The sequence below is a fragment of the Lepidochelys olivacea genome, assembly GCF_965140295.1.
Source record: "Lepidochelys olivacea isolate rLepOli2 genome assembly, chromosome: 8".
Lineage (NCBI taxonomy): Eukaryota > Metazoa > Chordata > Testudines > Cheloniidae > Lepidochelys > Lepidochelys olivacea.
Window position 1 is genome coordinate 20,014,878 of NC_140418.1, and position 27,899 is coordinate 20,042,776.

At 44.3% G+C, this 27,899-nt stretch overlaps 1 protein-coding gene and 1 long non-coding RNA gene across 5 annotated transcripts in view; one reads left to right on the top strand and one right to left on the bottom strand.

Moving 5' to 3' along the window:
• Window positions 1–399, top strand: part of LOC311525352 — a 46,031-nt gene extending 45,632 nt beyond the window's left edge. The window contains exon 3 of the long non-coding RNA XR_014712764.1: window positions 330–399. This is a non-coding gene — a long non-coding RNA (uncharacterized lncRNA). The remainder of the gene's footprint in view (window positions 1–329) is intronic.
• Window positions 400–3,918: 3,519 nt separating this feature from the next.
• On the bottom strand, window positions 3,919–27,899 carry LOC311525525 (uncharacterized protein C5orf47). Of its 4 annotated transcripts, XM_084637735.1 has the most exons (6): window positions 27,310–27,899; window positions 25,734–25,822; window positions 24,176–24,278; window positions 21,911–21,960; window positions 20,871–20,935; window positions 19,621–19,910 (listed from the first exon to the last, which is right to left on the bottom strand). In XM_084637735.1, the coding sequence occupies exons 1-6, from the start codon at window positions 27,743–27,745 to the stop codon at window positions 19,820–19,822; spliced, it is 834 nt and encodes a 277-aa protein (XP_084493861.1). In that variant the 5' UTR covers window positions 27,746–27,899; the 3' UTR covers window positions 19,621–19,819. The 4 variants fall into 4 exon arrangements, with proteins under 4 accessions (XP_084493862.1, XP_084493864.1, XP_084493863.1 ...); XM_084637736.1 differs by lacking the exons at window positions 19,621–19,910; window positions 20,871–20,935 and adding an exon at window positions 3,919–4,396 and having other exon boundaries at window positions 27,310–27,895; XM_084637737.1 differs by lacking the exons at window positions 19,621–19,910; window positions 20,871–20,935 and adding an exon at window positions 15,116–15,404 and having other exon boundaries at window positions 27,310–27,897.

The following is a 27,899-nucleotide window of genomic DNA, read 5'->3' on the forward strand; positions in this document are numbered from 1 at the left end:
GCAGCAGAGGAGAAGTAAGGGTGGCAATGATGTGACCTAATAGGCTTGCAACCCTCTTTTGGGTCCAGACCCCTATTTTGAATAACGCTGAGGAGAAATCACATATTCTTTTGTGTTGGTCACGGCCTAAATAGCAGATGTTGTGGCTGTGTAACACATCTGCGAAATATGCTATTTATGCCGTGACCAACCTGCAAAAATTGTGTGATTTCTTAGCAATTTAAGTGGATCCTTACTCCTCAGTTAGGAAATGTCAGAGTTAGGTTGTCTGTGCAGTTCAGCTCCTTTGTGCAGTTTTAAATACATGATTGTATCGGTTTTTTCCACAGGATGCCCACCTAATTCAGTGCACAAGATGGACCTGCTTTGGCGATGAATCAGGGTTATGTAGTGAAGGAGACTGGGGTCTGTGAGACCCCTCCATTTGTTGCAGAAGTTGGAAGGTGCATAGTGAATTAGGCAGATTGCAGGAAGAGAAAAGACAGTGTAATAAGTAAAGCAATTTGAATGCTTCCCTGGAGAATCGGATTCTATTCCTGTCTGTGCCACAGTGTTCCTGTGTGAATTTAGTTAAGTCATTTAAATCAAACATCTCAGAGGTGGTCACTAACTGTATTTCCTTCATTTCCTTATGACTTTGGCACTGATGTGCAGAAGTATTGAGAACTCACAGCTGCAGCTGAAGTCTGTGTGGGAGTTGTGCTTCAAACACATGAAGTGCTATATAATGCTCTAAGTATTTTGAAAAATCAGGTCCGACGGTGTCTCAAATTAGACACCCAAAATAGTGAATACTTTTTACCTTAATCTCTCTGCACCTCAGTGCCCCCTCTGTAAAATGAAGATAATAATACCTCCTCTTCTCACAGGCATTTTGTGAAGATAAACTGTTTGTGAAGCACTCAGATACTATAATGACAAGTACCACTGACAAGCCCATGAGAAAGTTAATAATTTTGTCTTCAGAACATGGTTTAAATAGTGTGTATGAACAAGGCATGGGTCAAAAGGAAAAAGTCTCTCATGCTGAGAGATTATGCCCCTTTTTTTGACCAAGTAATAAAAGTTATACTTTTAAAAAAATTAATTGGCCATTTCTTTTCCTTAATTTTGAATTCATGTTAAATCCTGAACATTTTGCATATCTGAGCCTTATCCAAAGCCCACTGAAATTTTTCTCCAGACATATATGAAGATACTTTATATCTCATTATATTATTAAAGATACTTAGTGTAATTATCTGCTGCTGAGTACACACTGGAATTATACAGCTCCTCTACCAGCCAGATGACTATGTCACTCCAGGTACTCAAGTGAATGGTTATGAAACAATGTAATCACTTTGTGCCAACTTTTGTGCACTTCTTCTATGAGAAGCAATTCCTTAAAAATGGCATCCTGGCTTTCCATGTTTACTGTGTGTCAGTGATTTCCAGGTAAGAGTACTATGAAGTAAACGGATGTTTTTCTAACTTCCAGGCTTGCAAATTCACCCTGTGATCTCAAAGTCAAACCTCTCTTTCACATATATCAGCATAGGTGCTGGAACTCGGGGTATGGCAGAACCCCCTGGCCTGAAGTGGTTTCCATCATATACAGGGTTTATAGTTTGGTTCAATGGCTCTCAGCACCCCCACTATATAAAGCGTTCCAGCACCACTGTATATCAACACCAGTAAAGATCCAGCAAGCCAAATTATGTGCTCAGTGACACCTATGCAGCCCCACTTCCTTCAAATGATGTCATTAGTGACATTTGTGCAAATCTATGCCTTTCAAATTGTGCCTTCAGCACTACCTCCACAAACCCATCGAGACTGTGCTTGTGCTATGAAGAATGCAGGTACAAAAATGGGACCTGCTTACTCAGCATATTGACTCTATATATTCAGACTTATTTTAGTATTAAAATATTTTTCCTGATTGTTACTTCCATTACCCCTTCAGGGCCAACACAGATAAGGGGCAGCACACTGTACTCCACTCCTTCTTGTGCATTTACCAATAATATTGTTTATTAAATTCCATGAAGTTATACCTTGTAATACCATAGGTAACTGACTGGAACTAAAATAATTACGTTGAGGATACATGGGACAGAACAGAACCCCTCATTCTGCCTTAGCTCTCCAGGACTGACAGGTGTAAAAACATCTTTGACACTAAAAATAAGCAGGTATGGTTGTGAATATACACAGGAAATGCATCTAATGAAATTCCACAGTGCCATCATCTGAAAAGTGTGGCAACCTGATAAAGGGAAATTGCAGAATTTCCTCCACAAGACAGAGGAAATCCCTGTGGCTATTTTAGCAAGTGTAAACGCCTCATTTTCATTTGAAAATGTTTCTTTGAAAATCGCCAACGCTGATCTTCACAAAGAGATATGAAATAGCAGTAATAAACTTATAAAACTGGGTGATTCGTATAAAATTGACATTTTAAAGCTGTCAGCAAGATCCAAAGAGAGAGACACCATTAAGGCAGTGTATGGGAAAGCAAACTGAAACAACAAAGCAAACAGTAACTTACAGATTTTACTACAGAGTAAATACGTCTAACATTTCTACCCACACAAAGCAGATCAATGACTGGCAATAAGAGAAAGAAGCAACATGATCAACAGGAAATGCCATGGGTACACCAAGACAATTCTTCTGTCAACAGAAAATATGCCCCTTTTTATTCCTTTAATAAGAGACCCAGAGTCTATTGTCTTCTATTTCCAGCTAAACAAATCAGAATAGAATTATTGCTTTCATTACCAGTTAACAGTAAGGCCTAAGATTTGTAACTAGGTCTCAGATGTAGCATTTCACTAGATTTTTAATTTCTGCAACTTGTCAACAAGTATGTGATAGCTACAAAATAGCTGAACTTCTACATAATTTAAGAGTCCAAGATATAAATCATTCTACTCTCAATCTTCTTCTTATAAAATTACTATCTCCATTTTCCCCCATGGTCTATGATATATTAATATTTAAGCACATTTTCTCTTTCATTAAATATATTTCATGCACAAATGCATTTTCTTCACAGTTGTGCACACTACTTTATGTAGCAACATTATTTCCATCAAATATATATTGGAAATCTGGGAGCACAAGAGATCAATGGAAGAGTTTGGAGGTGTGTGGACAGGCATCAGGAATTACTGAGAGAGAAAGGAAAAACCACTGTAGCACTTTGAGAACTGAAGAACCACAGTTCTGCATGCCAAGGATAGTATTTGAAAATGTAGAGCAACTTCAGACAAGCCAGAACATGACAGTTCATAGGGGAAAATGAGACTATTCTGCTGAATTATTAGTTTTGCTTCTAAATCATCCACACAGAATAATTTTGAAAGGGATTCAGGAGGCTAACTTCTGGACGCAGAATAGGCCAAATGTGTCCCTTCCCTATTCTGATTCCACTGAAGTCAACAGATTTATGCCAGGGATGAAATTGGCCCTCTATCTGAAATAAGTGGTAATTCAGTATGTAAGCAAAATAATAATTCCAGAAAAGTTGAATATTTCTGCTAAAATGATCTCATTGACCACAGGTGTTGTAGATGGAAAAAGCTTCGCTGAAAGATTGTTCTACTGCACATTTCCCAGTGTTTTGTCCAGTCTAGTGTAACCGTTTCCAAGTAATGGGGCTTCTACCATTTTCCTCGGGAACTTATTCCACAGCCTACTTGGTTTTATAGTCAGGAAGATTTACCTTGTAATAGTTTCAGGGATATCACTAGTTTAAATGCAGTGTAACAAGTAAAGTAAAAAAGTAAATATACATGTTTTTAAGTAAGGCTTACCTAGTGGTAGTCCCAACTATGGAGCATTTCATCCAGCATGCAAAATTACAGCAACCGTGCTGACGTCTTGTCACACACATAATGACACCAAGGAACAACACAAAGCAGAAATAAAAGCAATTTTAAATGTTCATTTATTATTAACTTTAAAATATAGATGACAACATTCTGGAGGAGAAGCAGCATTTCTCAGTGCTTTGATGAACCTTTGAGCAACAGTTCTGTTCTTGTAATCGCTCTCCATTATTTGTCTGTACAACAATGTCAAATGTGCAGTAATTTCCACACTTTCATAATTAAAATAATTTATTCTCATCATGAACGCCAATAACATGCACAAACCAGCCATGCTCATAATCAACCTAGCAACATCCACAATTGAGCAAAGCCACTTATCTTACTCAGACACACTTAGAGCAATACCACAGAGCATCTCATTGACATGCCACATACACTGTGGAAGAAGCAAAAGGATCCAGTTCTAAGAAGTGCTGAAATCAATGGGAGGTGAAAGCACTCAGAATTTCTCAGGCCTCAGGAAGCACTAGGCATAATAATTCCCTTTTCCTCAGAGGTCTCCTTATCTTTTGCCACTGTCAAAAGAAAATGTAAACACATGTATTGATTTTCACAGCCTACAATGACAGTAGTAAAATTGTCATACATGCATGCAATCTCCATGGCACTGTCACCAGCTGATTAGTGATTGCTTGTGAATACTTATGGAAAAATCTCACTAGGTTTAATGCTCTTCCAGAGATTTTTCTCTTTTCCCCAGAATATAAGCTTCCATTTAAAAACAGTTTCATTTGCTATTATGGTTTGGTGCAAAACCAATTCTGCTCAACAAATCAAGGCCATGTTGTCTTGGTTACTGTGCAACCAGTATCCTATCATCATAGTTACATAAATACTTAGGCAATTACAATACTAGTCAAAATACAAACTTTGCTTATGTCATTGCAAATATATTTATAAGACCCTTAGCCTTGGTCTACACTAGGACTTTAGGTCGAATTTAGCAGCGTTAAATCGATGTAAACCTGCACCCGTCCACACAATGAAGCCCTTTATTTCGACTTAAAGGGCTCTTAAAATCGATTTCCTTACTCCACCCCTGACAAGTGGATTAGCGCTTAAATCGACGTTGCCGGCTCGAATTTGGGATACTGTGGACACAATTCGATGGTATTGGCCTCCGGGAGCTATCCCAGAGTGCTCCATTATGACCGCTCTGGACAGCACTCTCAACTCAGATGCACTGGCCAGGTAGACAGGAAAAGAACCGCGAACTTTTGAATCTCATTTCCTGTTTGGCCAGCGTGGCAAGCTGCAGGTGACCATGCAGAGCTCATCAGCACAGGTGACCATGATGGAGTCCCAGAATCGCAAAAGAGCTCCAGCATGGACAGAACGGGAGGTACGGGATCTGATCGCTGTTTGGGGAGAGGAATCCGTGCTATCAGAACTCTGTTCCAGTTTTCGAAATGCCAAAACCTTTGTGAAAATCTCCCAGGGCATGAAGGACAGAGGCCATAACAGGGACCCGAAGCAGTGCTGCGTGAAACTGAAGGAGCTGAGGCAAGCCTACCAGAAAACCAGAGAGGCGAACAGCCGCTCTGGGTCAGAGCCCCAAACATGCCGCTTCTATGATGAGCTGCATGCCATTTTAGGGGGTTCAGCCACCACTACCCCAGCTGTGTTGTTTTACTCCTTCAATGGAGATGGAGGCAATACGGAAGCAGGTTTTGGGGACGAAGAAGATGAGGAGGAGGTTGTAGATAGCTCACAGCAAGCAAGTGGAGAAACCCGTTTTCCCGACAGCCAGGAACTGTTTCTCACCCTAGACCTGGAGCCAGTACCCCCCGAACCCACCCAAGGCTGCCTCCTGGACCCAGCAGGCGGAGAAGGGACCTCTGGTGAGTGTACCTTTTAAAATACTATACATGGTTTAAAAGCAAGCATGTGAAAGGATTACTTTGCCCTGGCATTTGCGGTTCTCCTAGATGTAGTCCTAAAGCCTTTGCAAAAGGTTTCTGGGGAGGGCAGCCTTATTGCGTCCTTCATGGTAGGACACTTTACCACTCCAGGCCAGTAACACGTACTCGGGAATCATTGTAGAACAAAGCATTGCAGTGTATGTTTGCTGGCATTCAAACAACATCCGTTCTTTATCTCTCTGTGTTATCCTCAGGAGAGTGAGATATAATTCATGGTCACCTGGTTGAAATAGAGTGCTTTTCTTCAGGGGACACTCAGAGGAGCCCATTCCTGCTGGGCTGTTTGCCTGTGGCTAAACAGAAATGTTCGCCGCTGTTAGCCACAGGGAGGGGGGAAGGTTGAGGGGGTAGTCACGCGGTGGGAGGAGGCAAAATGCGACCTTGTAACGAAAGCACATGTGCTATGTATGTAATGTTAACAGCAAGGTTTACCCTGAAAGAGTGTAGCCACTATTTTATAAAATGTGTCTTTTTAAATACCGCTGTCCCTTTTTTTTTCTCCACCAGCTGCATGTGTTTCAATGATCACAGGATCTTCTCCTTCCCAGAGGCTAGTGAAGCTTAGAAAGAAAAAAAAACGCACTCGCGATGAAATGTTCTCCGAGCTCATGCTGTCCTCCCACACTGACAGAGCACAGACGAATGCGTGGAGGCAAATAATGTCAGAGTGCAGGAAAGCACAAAATGACCGGGAGGAGAGGTGGCGGGCTGAAGAGAGTAAGTGGCGGCCTGAAGACAGGGCTGAAGCTCAAATGTGGCGGCAGCGTGATGAGAGGAGGCAGGATTCAATGCTGAGGCTGCTGCAGGACCAAACCAGTATGCTCCAGTGTATGGTTGAGCTGCAGCAAAGGCAGCTGGAGCACAGACTGCCACTGCAGCCCCTCTGTAACCAACCGCCCTCCTCCCCAAGTTCCATAGCCTCCACACCCAGATGCCCAAGAACGCGGTGGGGGGGCCTCCGGCCAACCAGCCACTCCACCACAGAGGATTGCCCAAAAAAAAGAAGGCTGTCATTCAATAAATTTTAAAGTTGTAAACTTTTAAAGTGCTGTGCTTAAAGTGCTGTGTGGCATTTTCCTTCCCTCCTCCACCACCCCTCCTGGGATACCTTGGTAGTCATCCCCCTATTTGTGTGATGAATGAATAAAGAATGCATGAATGTGAAGCAACAATGACTTTATTGCCTCTGCAAGCGGTGATTGAAGGGAGGAGGGGAGGGTGGTTAGCTTACAGGGAAGTAGAGTGAACCAAGGGGCGGGGGGTTTCATCAAGGAGAAACAAACAGAACTTTCACATCGTAGCCTGGCCAGTCATGAAACTGGTTTTCAAAGCTTCTCTGATGCATACCGCGCCCTCCTGTGCTCTTCTAACCGCCCTGGTGTCTGGCTGTGCGTAACCAGCAGCCAGGCGATTTGCCTCAACCTCCCACCCCGCCATAAACGTCTCCCCCTTACTCTCACGGATATTGTGGAGCACACAGCAAGCAGTAATAACAGTGGGAATATTGGTTTCGCTGAGGTCTAAGCGAGTCAGTAAACTGCGCCAGCGCGCCTTTAAACGTCCAAATGCACATTCTACCACCATTCTGCACTTGCTCAGCCTGTAGTTGAACAGCTCCTGACCACTGTCCAGGCTGCCTGTGTACGGCTTCATAAGCCATGGCATTAAGGGGTAGGCTGGGTCCCCAAGGATACATATAGGCATTTCAACATCCCCAACAGTTATTTTCTGGTCTGGGAAGAAAGTCCCTTCCTGCAGCTTTTGAAACAGACCAGAGTTCCTGAAGATGCGAGCATCATGCACCTTTCCCGGCCATCCCACGTTGATGTTGGTGAAACGTCCCTTGTGATCCACCAGAGCTTGCAGCACTATCGAAAAGTACCCCTTGCGGTTTATGTACTCGGCGGCTTGGTGCTCCGGTGCCAAGATAGGGATATGGGTTCCGTCTATAGACGCACCACAGTTAGGGAATCCCATTGCAGCAAAGCCATCCACTATGACCTGAACATTTCCCAGGGTCACTACCCTTGATATCAGCAGATCTTTGATTGCGTGGGCTACTTGCATCACAGCAGCCCCCACAGTAGATTTGCCCACTCCAAATTGATTCGCAACTGACCGGTAGCTGTCTGGCGTTGCAAGCTTCCACAGGGCTATCGCCACTCGCTTCTCAACTGTGAGGGCTGCTCTCATCTTGGTATTCATGTGCCTCAGGGCAGGGGAAAGCAAGTCACAAAGTTCCATGAAAGTGCCCTTACGCATGCGAAAGTTTCGCAGCCCCTGGGAATCGTCCCAGACCTGCAACACTATGCGGTCCCACCAGTCTGTGCTTGTTTCCCGAGCCCAGAATCGGCGTTCCACAGCATGAACCTGCCCCATTAGCACCATGATGCATTCATTGGCAGGGCCCATGCTTTCAGAGAAATCTGTGTCCATGTCCTGATCACTCACGGGACCGCACTGACGTTGCCTCCTCGCCCGGTATCGCTTTGCCAGGTTCTGGTGCTGCATATACTGCTGGATAATGCGTGTGGTGTTTAATGTGCTCCTAATTGCCAAAGTGAGCTGAGCGGCCTCCATGCTTGCCTTGGTATGGCGTCCGCACAGAAAAAAGGCGCGGAACGATTGTCTGCCGTTGCTCTGACAGAGGGAGGGGCGACTGACGACACGGCTTACAGGGTTGGCTTCAGGGAGCTAAAATCAACAAAGTGGGTGTCTTTACATCAAGGAGTATTTCAGGCAGGACTTCACGGAGGGTTCCAATAAGAAATGGTGCACCTAAGTTATCGTTCTTATTGGAACAAGGAGGTTAGCCTGGCCTCTGATTGATACATGGCTAGATTTACCTCGCTGCACCTTCTCTGTGAGTGACTGCAGTGTGACCTAGAGGAATGAGTCCCCTAGACAGGGGAGGAGGCAAATGAGTACAAAACAAATCTGGTCTATTTCTTGTTTTGACCCACTCCATCTATCTTTTACATCTTTGGCTGGCAGCAGACGGTGCAGAAGGACTGCATGCCATCCACATCTCATGGCTGCTCGGCAGAAGATGGTACAGTACGACTGCTAGCCATCCTCATCTCTTGCCTGCCTGGCAGAAGATGATACAGTACGACTGCTAGCAGTCCGTATCGCCTGCCCGCTCACCATAAGACGGTTCAATAGGACTGACTGCAGGACTAAAGAGAATGACCTGGTCAAGTCACTCCAAATTTAGTCCCTGCGCCCATGTCTGCCCAGGCGCTCCCAGCCGACGTGGCCAGGAGCACCTCGGACACGACGAGGATGACTACCAATCGTATTGCACCGTCTGCTGCCAGAAGGCAATGGGTTGCTGCTACTGTGCAGCAAAGCCGTACCGCGTCTGCCAGCACCCAGAAGACATAGGGTGACGGTTACCTGAGCGGGCTCCATGCTTGCCGTGGTATGGCGTCTGCACAGGTAACTCAGGAAAAAAGGCGCGAAATGATTGTCTGCCCTTGCTTTCACAGGGGGAGGGAGGGTGGGAACGGGATCCTGACGATATGTACCCAGAACCACCCGCGACAATGTTTTAGCCCCATCAGGCATTGGGATCTCAACCCAGAATTCCAATGGGCAGCGGAGACTGCGGGAACTGTGGGATAGCTACCCACAGTGCAACACTCCGGAAGTCGACTCTAGCCTCGGTACTGTGGAAGCGCTCCGCCGAGTTAATGCACTTAATGCACTTAGAGCATTTTCTGTGGGGACACACACACTCGAATATATAAAACCGATTTCTAAAAAACCGACTTCTATAAATTCAACCTTATTCCGTAGTGTAGACATACCCTTAAATAGTTGGATCCTGTTTTCTTTCATACCTACAGGACCTACTGTACCCATACACAAAAAATTACATACACTGCTAAATCAGCTTTAAGCCACCTCCCAAAGGAGCAACAAAACTCTATCGCCTGCTAAACTAGAGGTCATAAAAATGTAGCGGAAGCCTTGAGGAAATACTTAAAAGTTAAAACAGGGAGTTGCCTACTGGAGGTTTCCCTAAATGCACGGTTCACTGTATATTAATGTTCAGTGTAGCTGAAGATCACCTTGCTATTCTGGTCAAGCTCCGCCTAACATCGCAAGCTCTGCTCACAGCCCTAAAGGCTGCTCAAAATCCCAAAACAGCTCAATGCTTCTGCTGAAATAATCAGAAAACAGCTAACAATGTTAATATTTAATTAACATCACTATGGCTAAGTGTTAATATCCTGACTGGGTTTCAGGCTGTAAAATCATGTATGGAGGTGCAGAGGAATCCTGCTGACTGACCCTAGTAGCCAGAACAGACATGTACACAGTGGTGAGCTGGAGCTGGTTTGCACCGGTTCACTAGAACCGGTTGCTAAATTTAGAATCCGCGAGGGACAACGGGTTCTAAAAGGACTTCTAAATTTAACAAGCCAAAAGTGGCGCCTTAGGCACCGACTCCATGGGTGCTCCAGGGCTGGAGCACCCAAAGGGAAAATTTGGTGGGTGCAGAACACACACCGGCAGCTCCCCGCCCCACCCCCAGCTCACCTCCACTCCACCTCCGCCCCTGAACGCACTGCCCCGCCCTGCTTCTCCGCCCCCATCAGGCTTCCCACGAATCAGCTGTTTGCACAGGAAGCCAGGGCAGGCTGAGAAGCAGGCTGCAGCTTCCTGCTCAGGCCCAGGGAGGCGGAGGTGAACTGGGGTGGGGATGCGAGGAGGGCCGCCCGCGCTGCAGCAGGTAACCCAGGGTGGGAGGCGTGCAGGGGAAACTTTTGATGTGATCAGTGGGGGAGCAGCCACTCACCCTGCCCCCCACCTAGCTACGTTCCCCTGCCCCGAGGAGCCAGAGGGACCTGCCAGATGCTTCCTGGGAGCTGCCTCAGGTAAGCACCTCTGGGACTCCCCACCTCGCCGCCCGGCAGGTGCCTCTGGCTCTTAGAGGCGGGGTGGGCACCCACTATGGTGGCCTATGACACCCTTCTGCCCGGTTCTGGGGACAGTCAGGGGACAGGGGTGGATGAGGCAGGGGTCTTGGGGGGGCATCAAGGAATGCGGGGGGGGGGGTTGGATGGGGCAGGAGTCCCCAGGGGGCAGGGGTGGGGCAACGACCGCCTCATGGGGTGAGGAGGGAACCAGTTGTTAAGATTTTGGCAGCTCATCATTGAATGTACCATTAACTTCACTCAGGAATGCAAAAGACTGATCCATTGCTCTGTAACTATCGTAATCACTTGCACTCCTGTAAATTGAATGCAAAGGGGTACCTGCTCAGACCAACCCCTGAATTGACTGTAAGTGGCTCTGTTTTACTTGTAACTCTTCCTGTATACCTGTGTGCTGGCAAGTGGTAATGAAGTCTTACAGTGACATGTGATCATGTCACCTGAACTGGAATCGGTCTTTAACCTGGTGTTTTTCCATTGAGAAGGAGGGGTGGGAACCCAGAGGGGGACAAATGATTCCCGCCTTATGCAAAAGATATATAAGTTGGTGGAACAGAACAAAGGGGGCAGCCGTCATGAGAAATCCCCTAGCTACCACCTGAGCTGGAACAAGGGCTGTACCGGGGAAAGGATTGTGCCCAGATTAGGAAGGCATCCAGTCTGTGAAAGAAACTTATTGAAACATCTCTGAGGCTGAGATTTTATCTGTATTCAGTTTTATTACTGTATTAGACTTAGACTTGCATGTTTTATTTTATTTTGCTTGGTAATTCACTTTGTTCTGTCTGTTACTACTTGGAACCTCTTAAATCCTACTTTCTGAATTTAATAAAAACACTTTTTACTTATTATTTAATCCAGAGTATATATTAATACCTGGGGGGAAGGGGGCAAACAGCTGTGCAAACCTCTCTATCAGCGTTATAGAGGGCGAACAATTTATGAGTTTACTCTGTGTAAGCTTTATACAGGGTAAAACTGATTTGTTTAGGGTTTGGACCCCATTGGGAGTTGGACATCTGAGTGTTAAAGACAGGAACACTTCTTAAGTTGCTTTCAGTTAAGTCTGCAGCTTTGGGGCACATGGTTCAGACCCTGGGTCTGAGTTGGAGCAGACTGGCGTGTCTGGCTCAGCAAGACAGGGTGCTGGAGTCTCAAGCTGGCAGGGAAAGCAGGGGCAGTAGTCTTGGTACATCAGTGGGCAGTCCCAAGGGGCTTTCTGTGATCCAACCTGTCACACCCATAATTTCATATATTGCCCTGCATTGAGCACATACCCATCTAGATTTCTTATTAAAAAGTCAAAGTAATTTATTTGTAGTTTGAAAAGAAAACTGAAAAATACTATTCCTACCCAGAAACAAGATGAAATGGCATTTGCTTCTCTTTTCTGGGGTAACTGTTAAGGGATATCAAGGGAGGGTCATTTGATTGCTGAACTCTGATGCATATGATCTGATGTGCTGAGGTTTCACTGCTTATTCCTTGTTCCTTTTAATGAATCAATTTTAAATAATTTATTTCTTGTGGGTGACAACTCTTTTTTCCTGTTGATGATGCCACTTGTCTGGTTCACATAGGAATGTTATTACTCAGCACAATACACATTATTTCATCTACAGTTTATGTTTAGCACTTCAAATTAAGAACACAAAATACTATAACTGGAATATTGTTCACTGTGCTTTAGGTGTTTGAGTTGATGTTCATGGTGTGGATTGCACTTTGCATAGGGTCTGCATACTGGAGCTGATTCTTCTTTCAGATTTGTTTTTCAGAAGTTTAACTCCTTTGATTTCAGTAGAATTACCCCTGCTTACATCAGTGTATTTGAAATCAGGCCACTATTGTCAGAAGCCAGACTTCACTACTATTCCAATACTGGGCCCTATTCAGCACTGCCTTGCAATCCCTTTGTGCTAGCCAAGCTAACACAAAGAGGCTGTAGAACAAGTCTAAAGTGCCCCAGAGAATACCCTCAGTGCAAGGGTACTCTACACCCACCTACCACTCTGGCATAAGGGGCATCCTAGAGTGATCTGGGAATGGAGTGGAGGCAGGGCACAGGCATGCCAGAGAAGGGAGAGGGATGGATCAGAGATGGGAGAGGCCATAGCCAACCTGAACCCAGGCTATTTAGTGTCCCTGTAAAGAGCCACAGAAGTCACACTGGTTTCAGAGTAACAGCCGTGTTAGTCTGTATTCGCAAAAAGAAAAGGAGTACTTGTGGCACCTTAGAGACTAACCAATTTATTTGAGCATAAGCTTTCGTGAGCTACAGCTCACTTCATCGGATGCATATTGTGGAAACTGCCATGCTAAAACTGGGATATAATACTGGGTGCTAAACTAGCTCACCCCCACAGCCTCTGAATACGGCACATTCAAACTACCTTCCCCCGGTCGCTGCACTGACAGCTGTACCAGCAAAAAGCTCAACCTATCTCATTGGGTCTTTTTCTCCCCAACCATGCACCCTGTATAGTCATTTACACATGTGCACAGTGAGTGCAATATGGGGGTAACATATTACCAAATAACAATGGCAGCTATACACACCCACTTCAGGCAGGTATACACACAAACTACACAAAGTGCAAAATAGTGAAGAATCAGGTCCATTGTTATGTAGTGTAATTTCTTCCTTTTAAAGTCAATTTAGCACAGCTGTGGAGAGTGAAGTCCATATTTATTATCCAAAGAACATGAACAGCATGGGCATTCTTCCTTCACATTAGCTCATTTCATCGGATGCAGCCACTGAACGCATCCGATGAAGTGAGCTGTAGCTCACGAAAGCGTATGCTCAAATAAATTTGTTAGTCTCTCAGGTGCCACAAGTCCTCCTTTTCTTTTTGCGAACACAGACTAACACGGCTGCTACTCTGAAACCTGTTAGTAGTAGTTTACTCAGAAATAACCAACTCTAGAGCTCACAATCTGGGATTTACATACATTAAAGAAGCTTCAGACAGCTTTTCATATTGTCAGGACTGCAGAAATAGAATGACCAACCCATAAACAATAAAAAAAAAAAAATTCTGACCCTACATATCTATTAAGCAAACAGAGAGACAAGATGGGTGAGGTAATATCTTTTATTGGACCAACTTCTGTTGGTGAAAGAGGAAAGCTTTCAACCTCTGTGTAAGCTCAGATGCTTGCCTCTCTCACCAATAGAAGTTGGTCCAATAAAAGATATTACCTCACCAACCCTGTTTCTCTAATATCCTGGTATCGACACAGCTACAACACCACTGCGTATTAAGCAAATATCAAGGGACTTACAAACTTTTACTCTTCCTGAAAAAATGATCATGTGCTTATCTGAATATTTTTCTTTCCCCAAGCTGAAATGTCAACTATTTTGAGTAACATTAAAATATTATTCTACAACACATCACTGTTCAAAATGAGAACTTTAATGCAAGAGTACTCAATCAAAAAGGTACAGCCTAGTTATTTACTTGCAGTTTATCATTAGGAAAACTGAGCTTAAACCCTCCCAAGTGTTTTGCTGCTTGATGATACAACCACTAGCATGTTATTAAAGCTCAACGCTGCTGAAATTTTAGTCATTATATCTGCAAATGCTGAGACATTTTGAAATGAAAATTTGTTCTTTCATAAGAATAAGAAAGGTCTAAGAATAACAGATAAATGTTTTATCTATAGAGAGGAAATACACACAAAGAAAAAAGAAAAGGAGGACTTGTGGCACCTAAGAGACTAACAAATTTATTTGAGCATAAGCTTTCGTGAAAGCTTATGCTCAAATAAATTTGTTAGTCTCTAAGGTGCCACAAGTCCTCCTTTTCTTTTTGTGGATACAGACTAACACAGCTGCTACTCTGAAACCTGTCAACACACAGAAAATTTATTTTTGCGATCTCCTTAAAAAGGTTTCAACAATCAATCAAAACTCCAAGTTTAAGGTTCTATAACACAAGAAAATCACCTCATGTTACTATTAAGGGCACCCAGATAAACAATACATTTTGATTATGAAACTATCATTATGTGCCTGATGACGAATGATGAGGCAGAGAGGATTCACCTGGATTCTTATTTGAAATAATTGCTGAGATTCATGTATCAATGGATGAATGAACAGAAGGGTGATTGTATGTTGTTTTAATATAATAAAATAAAAAATATTTAAATCAATAGAATGAAAGTGGTTCATTCATTTTAGACAGAGATATCTTGTATGAAATTTTATTTTACTAAACACAAGTTTGTTAACAATTCTGACAAGCTGCTGATTATACAACATATATATTCATAATATAATTAACATAAAATATTACTGTTCTTTTGAATGCAAACCATCACACTATAATATTAATTAAAAAGCCTTCAAAAATTAACAATGACTAAGTGATGTATTATGCTTAATAAGGATTTCTACAAAACAATACTCTGTAACTGAAAAGTTTAATTGAACCCATATTAAAATGTAGCTCTCAAGCGAAAATGCTAGACAGACAAACTATATAGACTCTGATCCACCGCTCACTGAAATCATTTTCAGTCTTTTCATTAATGTCAGATGGGTGTTAGATCAGATCTAAAATGAACACTAATTCAATGCAACACTTGAAACTGAATCTTCGTTTACTTCTTTGCTACACCCATCCAAAGATGGACTCATTCTAAAGAAAAAAAGATGACAAAACTGAAGCAATTTCTTTGAATATAAAAATACATGCAACAGTTAGATTAGTTATATAGTACATGACAAAGGCTAAAGGATTTTTTCAGATTCCTTTAATTTACACTTGAGAATTCTAAAAATGCTACAGTTCAATAAAAAGACTTATCACATACATATTCGCAAAAAGAAAAGGAGTACTTGTGGCACCTTAGAGACTAACCAATTTATTTGAGCATAAGCTTTCATGAGCTACAGCTCACTTCATCGGATGCATCACGAAAGCTTATGCTCAAATAAATTGGTTAGTCTCTAAGGTGCCACAAGTACTCCTTTTCTTTTTGCGAATACAGACTAACATGGCTGCTACTCTGAAACACATACATATTGGTTCTGATCCCTAGCCCCATTAAGTCTCATTTGCAATGCTACAGCGGTACAAAGCAGATTTAAGTATGGTTTAAGTGGCCTCCTGATGTCTCCCCAGGTATTAAAATCCTTCAGTACTATATAACCAGCATAGCTGTCCCTATACTTCACTCTTTCACAGCCCGCAGACTAAGGGTTGTGTTTGGGGAAACATAGCCCTGGTCTACACTAGGACTTTAGGTCAAATTTAGCAACGTTAAATCGATTTAAACCTGCACCCGTCCACACAGTGAAGCCCTTTATTTCGACTTAAAGGGCTCTTAAAATCGATTTCCTTACTCCACCCCTGACAAGTGGATTAGCGCTTAAATCGACGTTCCCAGCTCGAATTTGGGGTACTGTGGACACAATTCGATGGTATTGGCCTCCGGGAGCTATCCCAGAGTGCTCCATTCTGACCGCTCTGGACAGCACTCTCAACTCAGATGCACTGGCCAGGTAGACAGGAAAAGAACCGCAAACTTTTGAATCTCATTTCCTGTTTGGCCAGCGTGGCAAGCTGCAGGTGACCATGCAGAGCTCATCAGCACAGGTGACCATGATGGAGTCCCAGAATCGCAAAAGAGCTCCAGCATGGACAGAACGGGAGGTACGGGATCTGATCGCTGTTTGGGGAGAGGAATCCGTGCTATCAGAACTCCGTTCCAGTTTTCGAAATGCCAAAACCTTTGTGAAAATCTCCCAGGGCATGAAGGACAGAGGCCATAACAGGGACCCGAAGCAGTGCCGTGTGAAACTGAAGGAGCTGAGGCAAGCCTACCAGAAAACCAGAGAGGCGAACAGCCGCTCTGGGTCAGAGCCCCAAACATGCCGCTTCTATGATGAGCTGCATGCCATTTTAGGGGGTTCAGCCACCACTACCCCAGCCGTGTTGTTTGACTCCTCCAATGGAGATGGAGGCAATACGGAAGCAGGTTTTGGGGACGAAGAAGATGAGGAGGAGGAGGAGGTTGTAGATAGCTCACAGCAAGCAAGCGGAGAAACCGGTTTTCCCGACAGCCAGGAACTGTTTCTCACCCTAGACCTGGAGCCAGTACCCCCCGAACCCACCCAAGGCTGCCTCCTGGACCCAGCAGGCGGAGAAGGGACCTCTGGTGAGTGTACCTTTTAAAATGCTATACATGGTTTAAAAGCAAGCATGTGAAAGGATTACTTTGCCCTGGCATTTGCGGTTCTCCTAGATGTAGTCCTAAAGCCTTTGCAAAAGGTTTCTGGGGAGGGCAGCCTTATTTCGTCCTTCATGGTAGGACACTTTACCACTCCAGGCCAGTAACACGTACTCGGGAATCACTGTAGAACAAAGCATTGCAGTGTATGTTTGCTGGCATTCAACCAAAATCCGTTCTTTATCTCTCTGTGTTATCCTCAGGAGAGTGAGATATAATTCATGGTCACCTGGTTGAAATAGGGTGCTTTTCTTCAGGGACACTCAGTATAGCCCATTCCTGCTGGGCTGTTTGCCTGTGGCTAAACAGAAATGTTCGCCGCTGTTAGCCACAGGGAGGGGGGAAGGTTGAGGGGGTAGTCACGCGGTGGGAGGAGGCAAAATGCGACCTTGTAACGAAAGCACATGTGCTATGTATGTAATGTTAACAGCAAGGTTTACCCTGAAAGAGTGTAGCGACTGTTTTATAAAATGTGTCTTTTTAAATACCGCTGTCCCTTTTTTTTTCTCCACCAGCTGCATGTGTTTCAATGATCACAGGATCTTCTCCTTCCCAGAGGCTAGTGAAGCTTAGAAAGAAAAAAAAACACACTCGCGATGAAATGTTCTCCGAGCTCATGCTGTCCTCCCACACTGACAGAGCACAGACGAATGCGTGGAGGCAAATAATGTCAGAGTGCAGGAAAGCACAAAATGACCGGGAGGAGAGGTGGAGGGCTGAAGAGAGTAAGTGGCGGGCTGAAGAGAGTAAGTGGCGGGCTGAAGACAGGGCTGAAGCTCAAATGTGGCGGCAGCGTGATGAGAGGAGGCAGGATTCAATGCTGAGGCTGCTGCAGGACCAAACCAGAATGCTCCAGTGTATGGTTGAGCTGCAGCAAAGGCAGCTGGAGCACAGACTGCCACTGCTGCCCCTCTGTAACCAACCGCCCTCCTCCCCAAGTTCCATAGCCTCCACACCCAGACGCCCAAGAACGCGGTGGGGGGGCCTCCGGCCAACCAGCCACTCCACCACAGAGGATTGCCCAAAAAAAAGAAGGCTGTCATTCAATAAATTTTAAAGTTGTAAACTTTTAAAGTGCTGTGCTTAAAGTGCTGTGTGGCATTTTCCTTCCCTCCTCCACCACCCCTCCTGGGATACCTTGGTAGTCATCTCCCTATTTGTGTGATGAATGAATAACGAATGCATGAATGTGAAGCAGCAATGACTTTATTGCCTCTGCAAGCGGTGATTAAAGGGAGGAGGGGAGGGTGGTTAGCTTACAGGGAAGTAGAGTGAACCAAGGGGCGGGGGGTTTCATCAAGGAGAAACAAACAGAACTTTCACACTGTAGCCTGGCCAGTCATGAAACTGGTTTTCAAAGCTTCTCTGATGCGTACCGCGCCCTCCTGTGCTCTTCTAACCGCCCTGGTGTCTGGCTGCGCGTAACCAGCAGCTAGGCGATTTGCCTCTGCCTCCCACCCCGCCATAAACGTCTCCCCCTTACTCTCACAGATATTGTGGAGCACACAGCAAGCAGTAATAACAGTGGGAATATTGGTTTCGCTGAGGTCTAAGCGAGTCAGTAAACTGCGCCAGCGCGCCTTTAAACGTCCAAATGCACATTCTACCACCATTCTGCACTTGCTCAGCCTGTAGTTGAACAGCTCCTGACCACTGTCCAGGCTGCCTGTGTACGGCTTCATAAGCCATGGCATTAAGGGGTAGGCTGGGTCCCCAAGGATACATATAGGCATTTCAACATCCCCAACAGTTATTTTCTGGTCTGGGAAGAAAGTCCCTTCCTGCAGCTTTTGAAACAGACCAGAGTTCCTGAAGATGCGAGCATCATGCACCTTTCCCGGCCATCCCACGTTGATGTTGGTGAAACGTCCCTTGTGATCCACCAGAGCTTGCAGCACTATCGAAAAGTACCCCTTGCGGTTTATGTACTCGCCGGCTTGGTGCTCCGGTGCCAAGATAGGGATATGGGTTCCGTCTATAGACCCACCACAGTTAGGGAATCCCATTGCAGCAAAGCCATCCACTATGACCTGCACATTTCCCAGGGTCACTACCCTTGATATCAGCAGATCTTTGATTGCATGAGCTACTTGCATCACAGCAGCCCCCACAGTAGATTTGCCCACTCCAAATTGATTCGCAACTGACCGGTAGCTGTCTGGCGTTGCAAGCTTCCACAGGGCTATCGCCACTCGCTTCTCAACTGTGAGGGCTGCTCTCATCCTGGTATTCATGCGCTTCAGGGCAGGGGAAAGCAAGTCACAAAGTTCCATGAAAGTGCCCTTACGCATGCGAAAGTTTCGCAGCCACTGGGAATCGTCCCAGACCTGCAACACTATGCAGTCCCACCAGTCTGTGCTTGTTTCCCGAGCCCAGAATCGGCGTTCCACAGCATGAACCTGCCCCATTAGCACCATGATGCATGCATTGGCAGGGCCCATGCTTTCAGAGAAATCTGTGTCCATGTCCTGATCACTCACGGGACCGCGCTGACGTCGCCTCCTCGCCCGGTATCGCGTTGCCATGTTCTGGTGCTGCATATACTGCTGGATAATGCGTGTGGTGGTTGATGTGCTCCTAATTGCCAAAATGAGCTCAGCGGCCTCCATGCTTGCCTTGGTATGGCGTCCGCACAGAAAAAAGGCGCGGAACGATTGTCTGCCGTTGCTCTGACGGAGGGAGGGGCGACTGACGACACGGCTTACAGGGTTGGCTTCAGGGAGCTAAAATCAACAAATGGTGTGCCTGTACATCAAGGAGTATTTCAGGCAGGACTGCACGGAGGGTTCCAATAAGAAATGGTGCACCAAAGTTATCGTTGTTATTGGAACAAGGAGGTTAGCCTGGCCTCTGATTGATACATGGCTAGATTAACCTCGCTGCGCCTTCTCTGTGACTGACTGCAGTGTGATCTAGACAGGGGAGGAGGAAAATGAGTACAAAACAAATCTGGTCTATTTCTTGTTCTGACCCACTCCATCTATCCTTTACATCTTTGGCTGGCAGCAGACGGTGCAGAAGGACTGCATGCCATCCACATCTCATGGCTGCTTGGCAGAAGATGGTACAGTACGACTGCTAGCCATCTTCATCTCTTGCCTGCCTGGCATAAGATGGTACAATACGACTGCTAGCAATCCTCATCTCTTGCCTGCCTGGCAGAAGATGATACAGTACGACTGCTAGCAGTCCGTATCGCCTGCCCGCTCACCATAAGACGGTTCAATAGGACTGCAGGACTAAAGAGAATGACCTGGTCAAGTCACTCCAAATTTAGTCCCTGCGCCCATGTCTGCCCAGGCGCTCCCAGCCGACGTGGCCAGGAGCACCTCGGACACGACGAGGACGACTACCAGTCGTATTGCACCGTCTGCTGCCAGAAGGCAATGGGTTGCTGCTACTGTGCAGCAAAGCTGTACCGCGTCTGCCAGCACCCAGGAGACATAGGGTGACAGTTACCTGAGCGGGCTCCATGCTTGCCGTGGTATGGCGTCTGCACAGGTAACTCAGGAAAAAAGGCGCGAAATGATTGTCTGCCCTTGCTTTCACGGGGGGAGGGAGGGTGGGAACGGGGTCCTGACGATATGTACCCAGAACCACCCGCGACAATGTTTTAGCCCCATCAGGCATTGGGATATCAACCCAGAATTCCAATGGGCAGCGGAGACTGCGGGAACTGTGGGATAGCTACCCACAGTGCAACGCTCCGGAAGTCGACGCTTGCCTCGGTACTGTGGAAGCGCTCCGCCGAGTTAATGCACTTAATGCACTTAGAGCATTTTCTGTGGGGACACACACACTCGAATATATAAAACCGATTTCAAAAAAACCGACTTCTATAAATTCGACCTAATTTCGTAGTGTAGACATACCCATAGCATGGTCGGAATGCTGCTGTGCTCCTGTAATCATTGGCTAGTGGAATGGCCCCTTGAAGCTATTACAGACAGATGCAAATTAGAACAACTCTGAGGCTGCTCAAAGTTACAGCACAATCAAACTGACCTCTGGGCATTGCCGGGATTAAGAATGGATTATTAGAGGGTGTAATGATATGGATCAAGTCATTGTGCACCCCCTCCAATCAGATCCTGCACTACACAGAGGTAGATCAGACCAACGGTCTAGTCCACTGTGTTTAGAATTAAATCTATTTAACTGATGGCCCGAACATTATGACTAAAACAAACATTCATCTTCATATGACACTACACTTACGTTATTCAGAATACTATGGCATTTGAGAATGTTTAACTTTTATATTTATATACCAAGTAACTCCTTGAAGAGACATCTCATATTAATTTAGTGAGCCTAAATATGTAAAACAAAATAATTCCAAACTGTATACAATTCTGGCCTCTGCACTTCAGTTATCTATTTACAAATATGTGCTTCAGCAGATCTTTAAAAGTACAATGACCCATATTTATTAAAACATGTTATAGCTAACTCTTTATTGGTGCACTAAAGAAGAAAAAGCTCAATGAAACCTTTCCCATGCTCCTGCACAGGGGCATCTATAAACAGCATCAAAGAGCTGGGAGGCTGCAAGCACCGCCAGCAAACTAGAAGTCCCAGAGAGGGTTTGAGCAAAACGGATCACAGCCATTGTCTCACACACACACTGGCAGAAATGAACCAGGCAGTAAAAGGTATAGCAAAAATTGCTTCCCAGTCTTTCAGAAGTATAAAGTACTGCTGCTGATGGTGGCTGATGCTCGTACTCCTCTTCTCAAGCATGGTTTAGACCCTTAAAAGCCATATTTGAGCTTTATATTAAATGACTACGGTATTTTATAAAAATATCATGCTTTTGTATCTTTCAACAATATCTTTATGCATATATTTTGATTTTACTAAAAACTTATTTTGCCATTTGAACTTGTTTGGCGTTTGACTGACTACTTACTCTGTCCATGCATGAAGCCTCATTCTGTGAGCTTTGGTTCACATCACTGCCTGTGGAAGAATACAATGTGTAGGCACAGTGACATCATTTTCATTTGTACTGTATCTGATTTTGATTGCTAGTTTTCCACTGAAGAAATATGTAGCATTAAAACTGCAACAGACTTTCATCTTCCAATAAAACTATCCACAGAGATAATAAAATGCAAGATTAGTTTGCTAGTTGTATTAATCTAGTTTAAAAAATTGTAAAGCACAACTGAAATTGATTCAGAGTTGATATTTTAATGTATTTTTGCTATTTGTTTAATGAAAAAGTTAGATCAATAGGAGACTTATCACCTTAAGGCAATACTGTGCAAAATCTGCTAGTTAAAAAGGAGGTGTTAGGGTTAAGGAATTTCAGCTAAATATGGCTTAATGAGAATCACAATTAAAGCTAAAGAAAAATGAGTTGCAATTAGGACTGAGGATAACATAAAGTTTGTTTCAGTGGATGCAAATTAAACCTAAAGATAAATGATGTTATCTAACCCCAGATGATAAAAGAGACAGGCAACTGAAAACACAGTTGAGAAGTAAACAGCCCATGTCCATTCATTCCTGAAATAAACACAAGCCTCTTGGGAAAGCTCATCGAACCACCCCCTTAACAAATGGAAGACTAAACTAGCAGCCATAATTTTAAAAGGCTCTAAATCCTAACAAGCGAATGTATCCCAAACAATAACAAAGCTCTCTGGTTTGTTGCCAGACTTTGAGAGAATTGCCTTGGATCTTTCTCTAACATATGACTTCCTCCCGAAGCTCTACTACACGCTCTATTTCTCCTTCTCCCTGGTTATGTAAGACATCTTTTTAAAAAAATTAAACTAGGGAAGTTATTTTTCTTGCATAAATGCCAAATCCTTCGGCCCAAATAAGGGCTGTGCAAATGAACCCCCAGAATGATTCAGGGGTGCAAGGAGGGCCAAGGAAAAGCTATGTATGGGGTCCACAGTTTTCACATGCTGAGGAGCACTGCTTTACATTGGCTTCGATAGCAAGTCTACAGAAGAGGATTGTGGAGAGGTCACAGACATGGCCAGTGGAACAACAATAAATATCTTCCAGCCAAACCCCCTCCCACAGAAAGGGAATCCAAAAGCCTGAAAAAAGGATTCTATGCCTGACCTCTGTCAAACTCCCATATTCAATGCCCACTTACATGTGTTTGCAAAGAGGAGAGACAGTGGGCATAAGTCAAATACAATAAATATACAACTGTAGGATTGTATACATTCCATTCATGCAAACAAGTAAGCAGACACAACAAGTCTTACCACATAAATGGTAAGGCAGCATTTTATATTGAGTACAGTCTTATGGAAGCATTTTGGAACCACGTATGTGTAAAATTCATATAGGTAAAATATACAAAGGTTTACTAACAAAAGTCACTAACAATGGCTTACAACTATTTTAGTATATACCCTGTCCTCCCAGCATGAGAAAAACTTCTATTAATACTAATGTGAGCTAAGCAGACACGGAGAGAATATGCTACTTTTAATTTAACTGATAATATTTAATGGATTGGTAAATTCTTTCCTAAAACTAATCAAATTGCCAAGCCAGAAATTCCAATTTTGTTTGTAAGCATATACTGTAGTACCTTAAATTGTAGTAGTAGCTACAACAACTCTAACTGCAGTTGCATCTATTCCGTGTGTCAGCTTTAATTCCTGTGTCATTTTACACTAATGAAATAGCTGTGGTCAGGCCACAACTTGAGGATTAATTTTGTTAGTTATGTTAAATTAGGTTACAATTCACATTTGTGGGAACTAATTTATGACTTACATGAAGTCAAACTATTTCCAATTTTATACTGTAGGTGAAAAAAATTATTCATCTTCAAGTATTTCCCTTAACTAGTACAGGCATCTGTGAACAATACTTTCATTACATATTTTACATGGTCAGAAAAATGTCCAGACTCCACTTGCTTTTATGTTCATGTTTTTCATATTCTACAGTGTAGTAAAGAGCTACTGCCACCACCCCCTTCCAATTACCCGCACTTACTACAAGACTCTCAACGGAACCAGAGGGCAGTTCAAACACAGGTAACAATGACCAAGTATGCAATAAAATCCATGAGTTGTGAAAGCATATCACCCAAAAGTAACTTAATAGACCCCAAATCTGGAGCTCTTAAGTCAATGCATATGTATTAAGAACCTATTTGTATTTGCTAATGTAATGTTATTGGTTCATTACCTACCTTCAGTATTAAACTGACTGCAAGTCAACAGTCTGCCTCTAAACTTTTCATTTTCTTCAAGCATTTTTGAAATTACTTTCAACACTCCATGAAAGACTTCAGACTAAAAATAAAGGAAGAACATTCTCAATGAACAGTGTCAAAAAGTTTGTTTTAAAAATCTCCTCTTAAATAGGATTTTGAATTGTCCAGCACTGAACATTCAAGGGTAGTCAATCTGCTTTGTTTGCAACTCTAGTAATTAACTAGATGTCTGAACATAAACCACATTTATTTTACAAGTCTAAAATCAGTGTTTGGATTATTCCTCCATATTTTTCATTCACCTTCTTCCCTGGATCTCTCATTACCCAGCACCTGTGATCCTGTCCTTCCAGAGGAGGAGAACTGGATGTGACTCCCTCTGGGGCCATTAAAGTCTCTTCAGGGTCAGCCAGAAGGGGAATACCTGAGAGAGATGCAAGATGATCCTTTTCCCCAGGGGTCAAGCACATTCCCTTCCAGTCCCTTGCCTGCAGTGCAATTTAGACCTAGCACTCAGATTCCAGCATGGCAATGACCTGACCTGTTCTATCAATATTAATTACTTTTATGTTATCTACTGACCTTTTCAGTTGAAAAACGTAAAAAATTCCCTCTGTAACTGGCACACTTCAAACTGCCATCATAAATACCAAAACTGAAGCACTAGCAAATTCAGATATGCTAACACATCAAAAATAGGAGATTACAGGATTTACATTGCTATAACATGCCAAAGTTATGGTGATATCTGGACCATCCACTGTGAAACTAGTATAAATCTAATAATTTCTTCTTCATTAAGCTTCAGTGCTAAAATGTAAAATACATTCCTTGTTCTTCTTGGAGACTATTTAATGAGCTAGAAAAGACAGTGTAGCAAGTGTTAGCTGCACCTCTGAAGTCAGTTGTTTTCTCCTTGTTTTAAATCATGTATCGATGACATTACTGTATTATATTATATCTGGGTACTTGTATCTCACGTATGGTAAATCTCATGAGTTACCATTGTAAAAAATGTGTCTTTTTAACTTCAAGCATTGGGTGAACTATTCAATAGTACCAGAAATACATTTGTGACACAGAATGTAATTTTGTATTTCTATTAATATAAAATTAATAGCCAAATGTTGCTCTCACTTATCTGTTCCCTAAGCAACCCCATTACCTAAAATATGTAAGTAGGGACAGAATTTGGCCTTTATGGGCTTAATCCAGCAAGGTGTGGTGCATTCTGACCCTGACCCATCAAAGCATTGCTGGGTTAGTCATTTAAATCAAAGGAACTACTGGTGTTCAAGTTAAGCACATGCTGAAGTGCTTTGCTGGACTGGGGCCAGAATTCTCAGATCTTGCAGGTTCAAACTCTAAAGGGGTGAAGATAATACTATTTTTCATTCCTGTAAGTGAAACTTCCTATAACATCCTTTTGCATCTCTCACACACACTCTTTCTTACACACACACACACAGCGCAAGCAGGAGTTTATCTTCTAAAATGCTAACACTTTCGTTCACTTTAGTCCCATATTTTATACCTTTTCCTTTTTCTGTTTTGTTACTTTATTAACAACTTTAGAAGTGAAAGGGAATCCAAACTTATCAGCCTGATTCATTTGAAGACCACCTACAAGAAAAATTAAAATTAAAGAGCTTGAATGTATCCAACTAGTGGGGATTCTCCATCCTTCCATGTTAAACAGTATTCATTTCGAGCACTGGCAGCCTGTGAGATATCAGACTTTCATATCACATAATTCTGATTATCACCTTGTTTTTTCTTCCGTTACAATTATTAGTGTCTGATATCTCAAACTGCTTAAATCAGAGATTAATACTCTATAACAATTGAAAGTGTAGACATTAGGCATTCAGGTGACATACCATTGGTTTCTAGTTCTCATTTTTCTTGATAGTATCCACTAAAATCCTGTTTGAGCTGAAGTGAAGATGGTAATCAGTACTGTGATTCTGAAGTCTGATATCTCGCTTGCTCCTAGTACTAAAACTATTTTGGCATACCAGTACTAATATATTCAATGAAGATTTCACCTTTGTACTCAACCTAATTTGAGCTTTCTCACAAATTCTATTAACTGCTCTTACTGTTGATAAGTGATAGCAAATAATAACTACATAATAAACTAGTAGAACTGTTGTCTTTATTTCTGAAATACAAAGTAATGGATAATCTGGATCTATCATCCTTAAAGGTTTTTAAAAAATGTTTACAAGGACATTGTAAAACTTCCTAGGGTTAACAGTTCTGTAAAATGAAGAAACAGCCTCCCAGTTTTCCCCAGAATCTCCTTCAAGGTCCAAGCTCTTATCTTGAGAGCTGAGACAAGTTCTCAATTTTCATTCCATTTTATTTTGTGCAGCACAACTGATCTTTTTAGCAACACATCAGGAAAAGTTTCTGAAAGTGAAAAACTACCTTCTTTATTTTAAAAAAAGCAAATAAAGGGACATCTATCCCCATCTCATTTGGGCCCAGACACAAAGAAAAAGAACACTGAGACATGCATGGACGTGAGCTTAAGTATTCCAAAGGCACTATTCACTCTGGGGTCTACCAAGCAAGGTCAGAGAGGATCCAGGAGCTGAAGACAGATCACACCAACTCCTAGGGGTGGATGTCAGTGACTCTGCTTCCCGTTCTACTGGGTGAGGAATGTGGAAGGCTGAACAGCGAGAGGACAAAGCTGCCTTCACCCCTGACTGGGGGAGGGAGCTTCGCCATTCACCAGTGTATTGGGTCTGGAGCAAAAGTGCTTTGGGCGTTTGTCACTTTCCATTCACCTGCCAAGGAAGTTATTCATTCTCCCTCCCACCCCACAGCACCAAGTTTTGTTGCTCCTGGCGCAGGGTGAGGGTCCCTTCGTGTGTTGTGTGGAAGGGCGGTTACCAGCCATGCAACGGGGTGGGGGATGCCGGCACCGCCTGGCTCAGCCAAAGAGCCCGATGTGAGGAGGCGATTAGCCTCATCGCCACGTAACTAAGAGAGGGGGCTCGAGTCAGCCCCTGCGGCTGGGCCCCTAGGGGACGTCCCACTGGGGCAGCGCCCACTGGGCACCTGCGCTCAGCCCATCCCTTCTCCAGGGTGGCGCGTACCGTATCTCTGGCTGCCGGGCGCCTGCACGCTGCCGCCGGCTCTGCTCTGTGTGCACCGCAGCCCCGGCCCGCTCTCCCGGAGACTGCGGGCTCCCCCGGCCTGGCCACCCCGGCTCGGTCCCTGGGTGGCAGCACACGAGCCAGCTCCCTTGGGACCGGTGCTAGGCGGGACCGGGAACCAGGGGCTTCCGCGACCTTCCCTAGGAGCGGCAGCCGCCTCGCCCCGCAGCCCCCCACCAGCCGCCCCCTGCCTCCGGCTCAGACCGGAAGGAGAGGACATCCCTCGATCTACGACACCGGAAGCAGCGGCCTTCTCCTCACGGCGCCAGCGGCCGCGGGGACCGCCGCCATATTGGATCAAGGAGCCGCAGCGGTGGGTGCCGAAGCTGTTCACGTAAACTACCCGCATGCGCTCCCGGCCAGGGCGGGGCTTCATCCTTGAGGGATACCGAGGCGGGGGCGCTCGCTCTTCTCACGGGCGACTCGGGGACAGCTCTCGGCCAAACCAACCGCGAAGGGCGTGCGAGAGACCATTAGGGGGAGAGGGACCCGCTTGGAGGAGCTCCTTGGGTGTGGGAGCGAGACCTGAT

Excerpts from the sequence above, each read along its gene's own strand:
- LOC311525525 (XM_084637735.1), bottom strand. The coding sequence starts at position 27,745 with ATGAAGCCCCGCCCTGGCCGGGAGCGCATGCGGGTAGTTTACGTGAAC. Across the intron at positions 24,279-25,733 it reads CAAAACAGAAAAAGGAAAAG|TCTGAAGTCTTTCATGGAGT; the intron begins GTATAAAATATG and ends CTTTATTTTTAG. Across the intron at positions 19,911-20,870 it reads GCATTCCGACCATGCTATGG|ATCACACTGCAGTCAGTCAC; the intron begins GTATGTCTACAC and ends TCCCCTGTCTAG.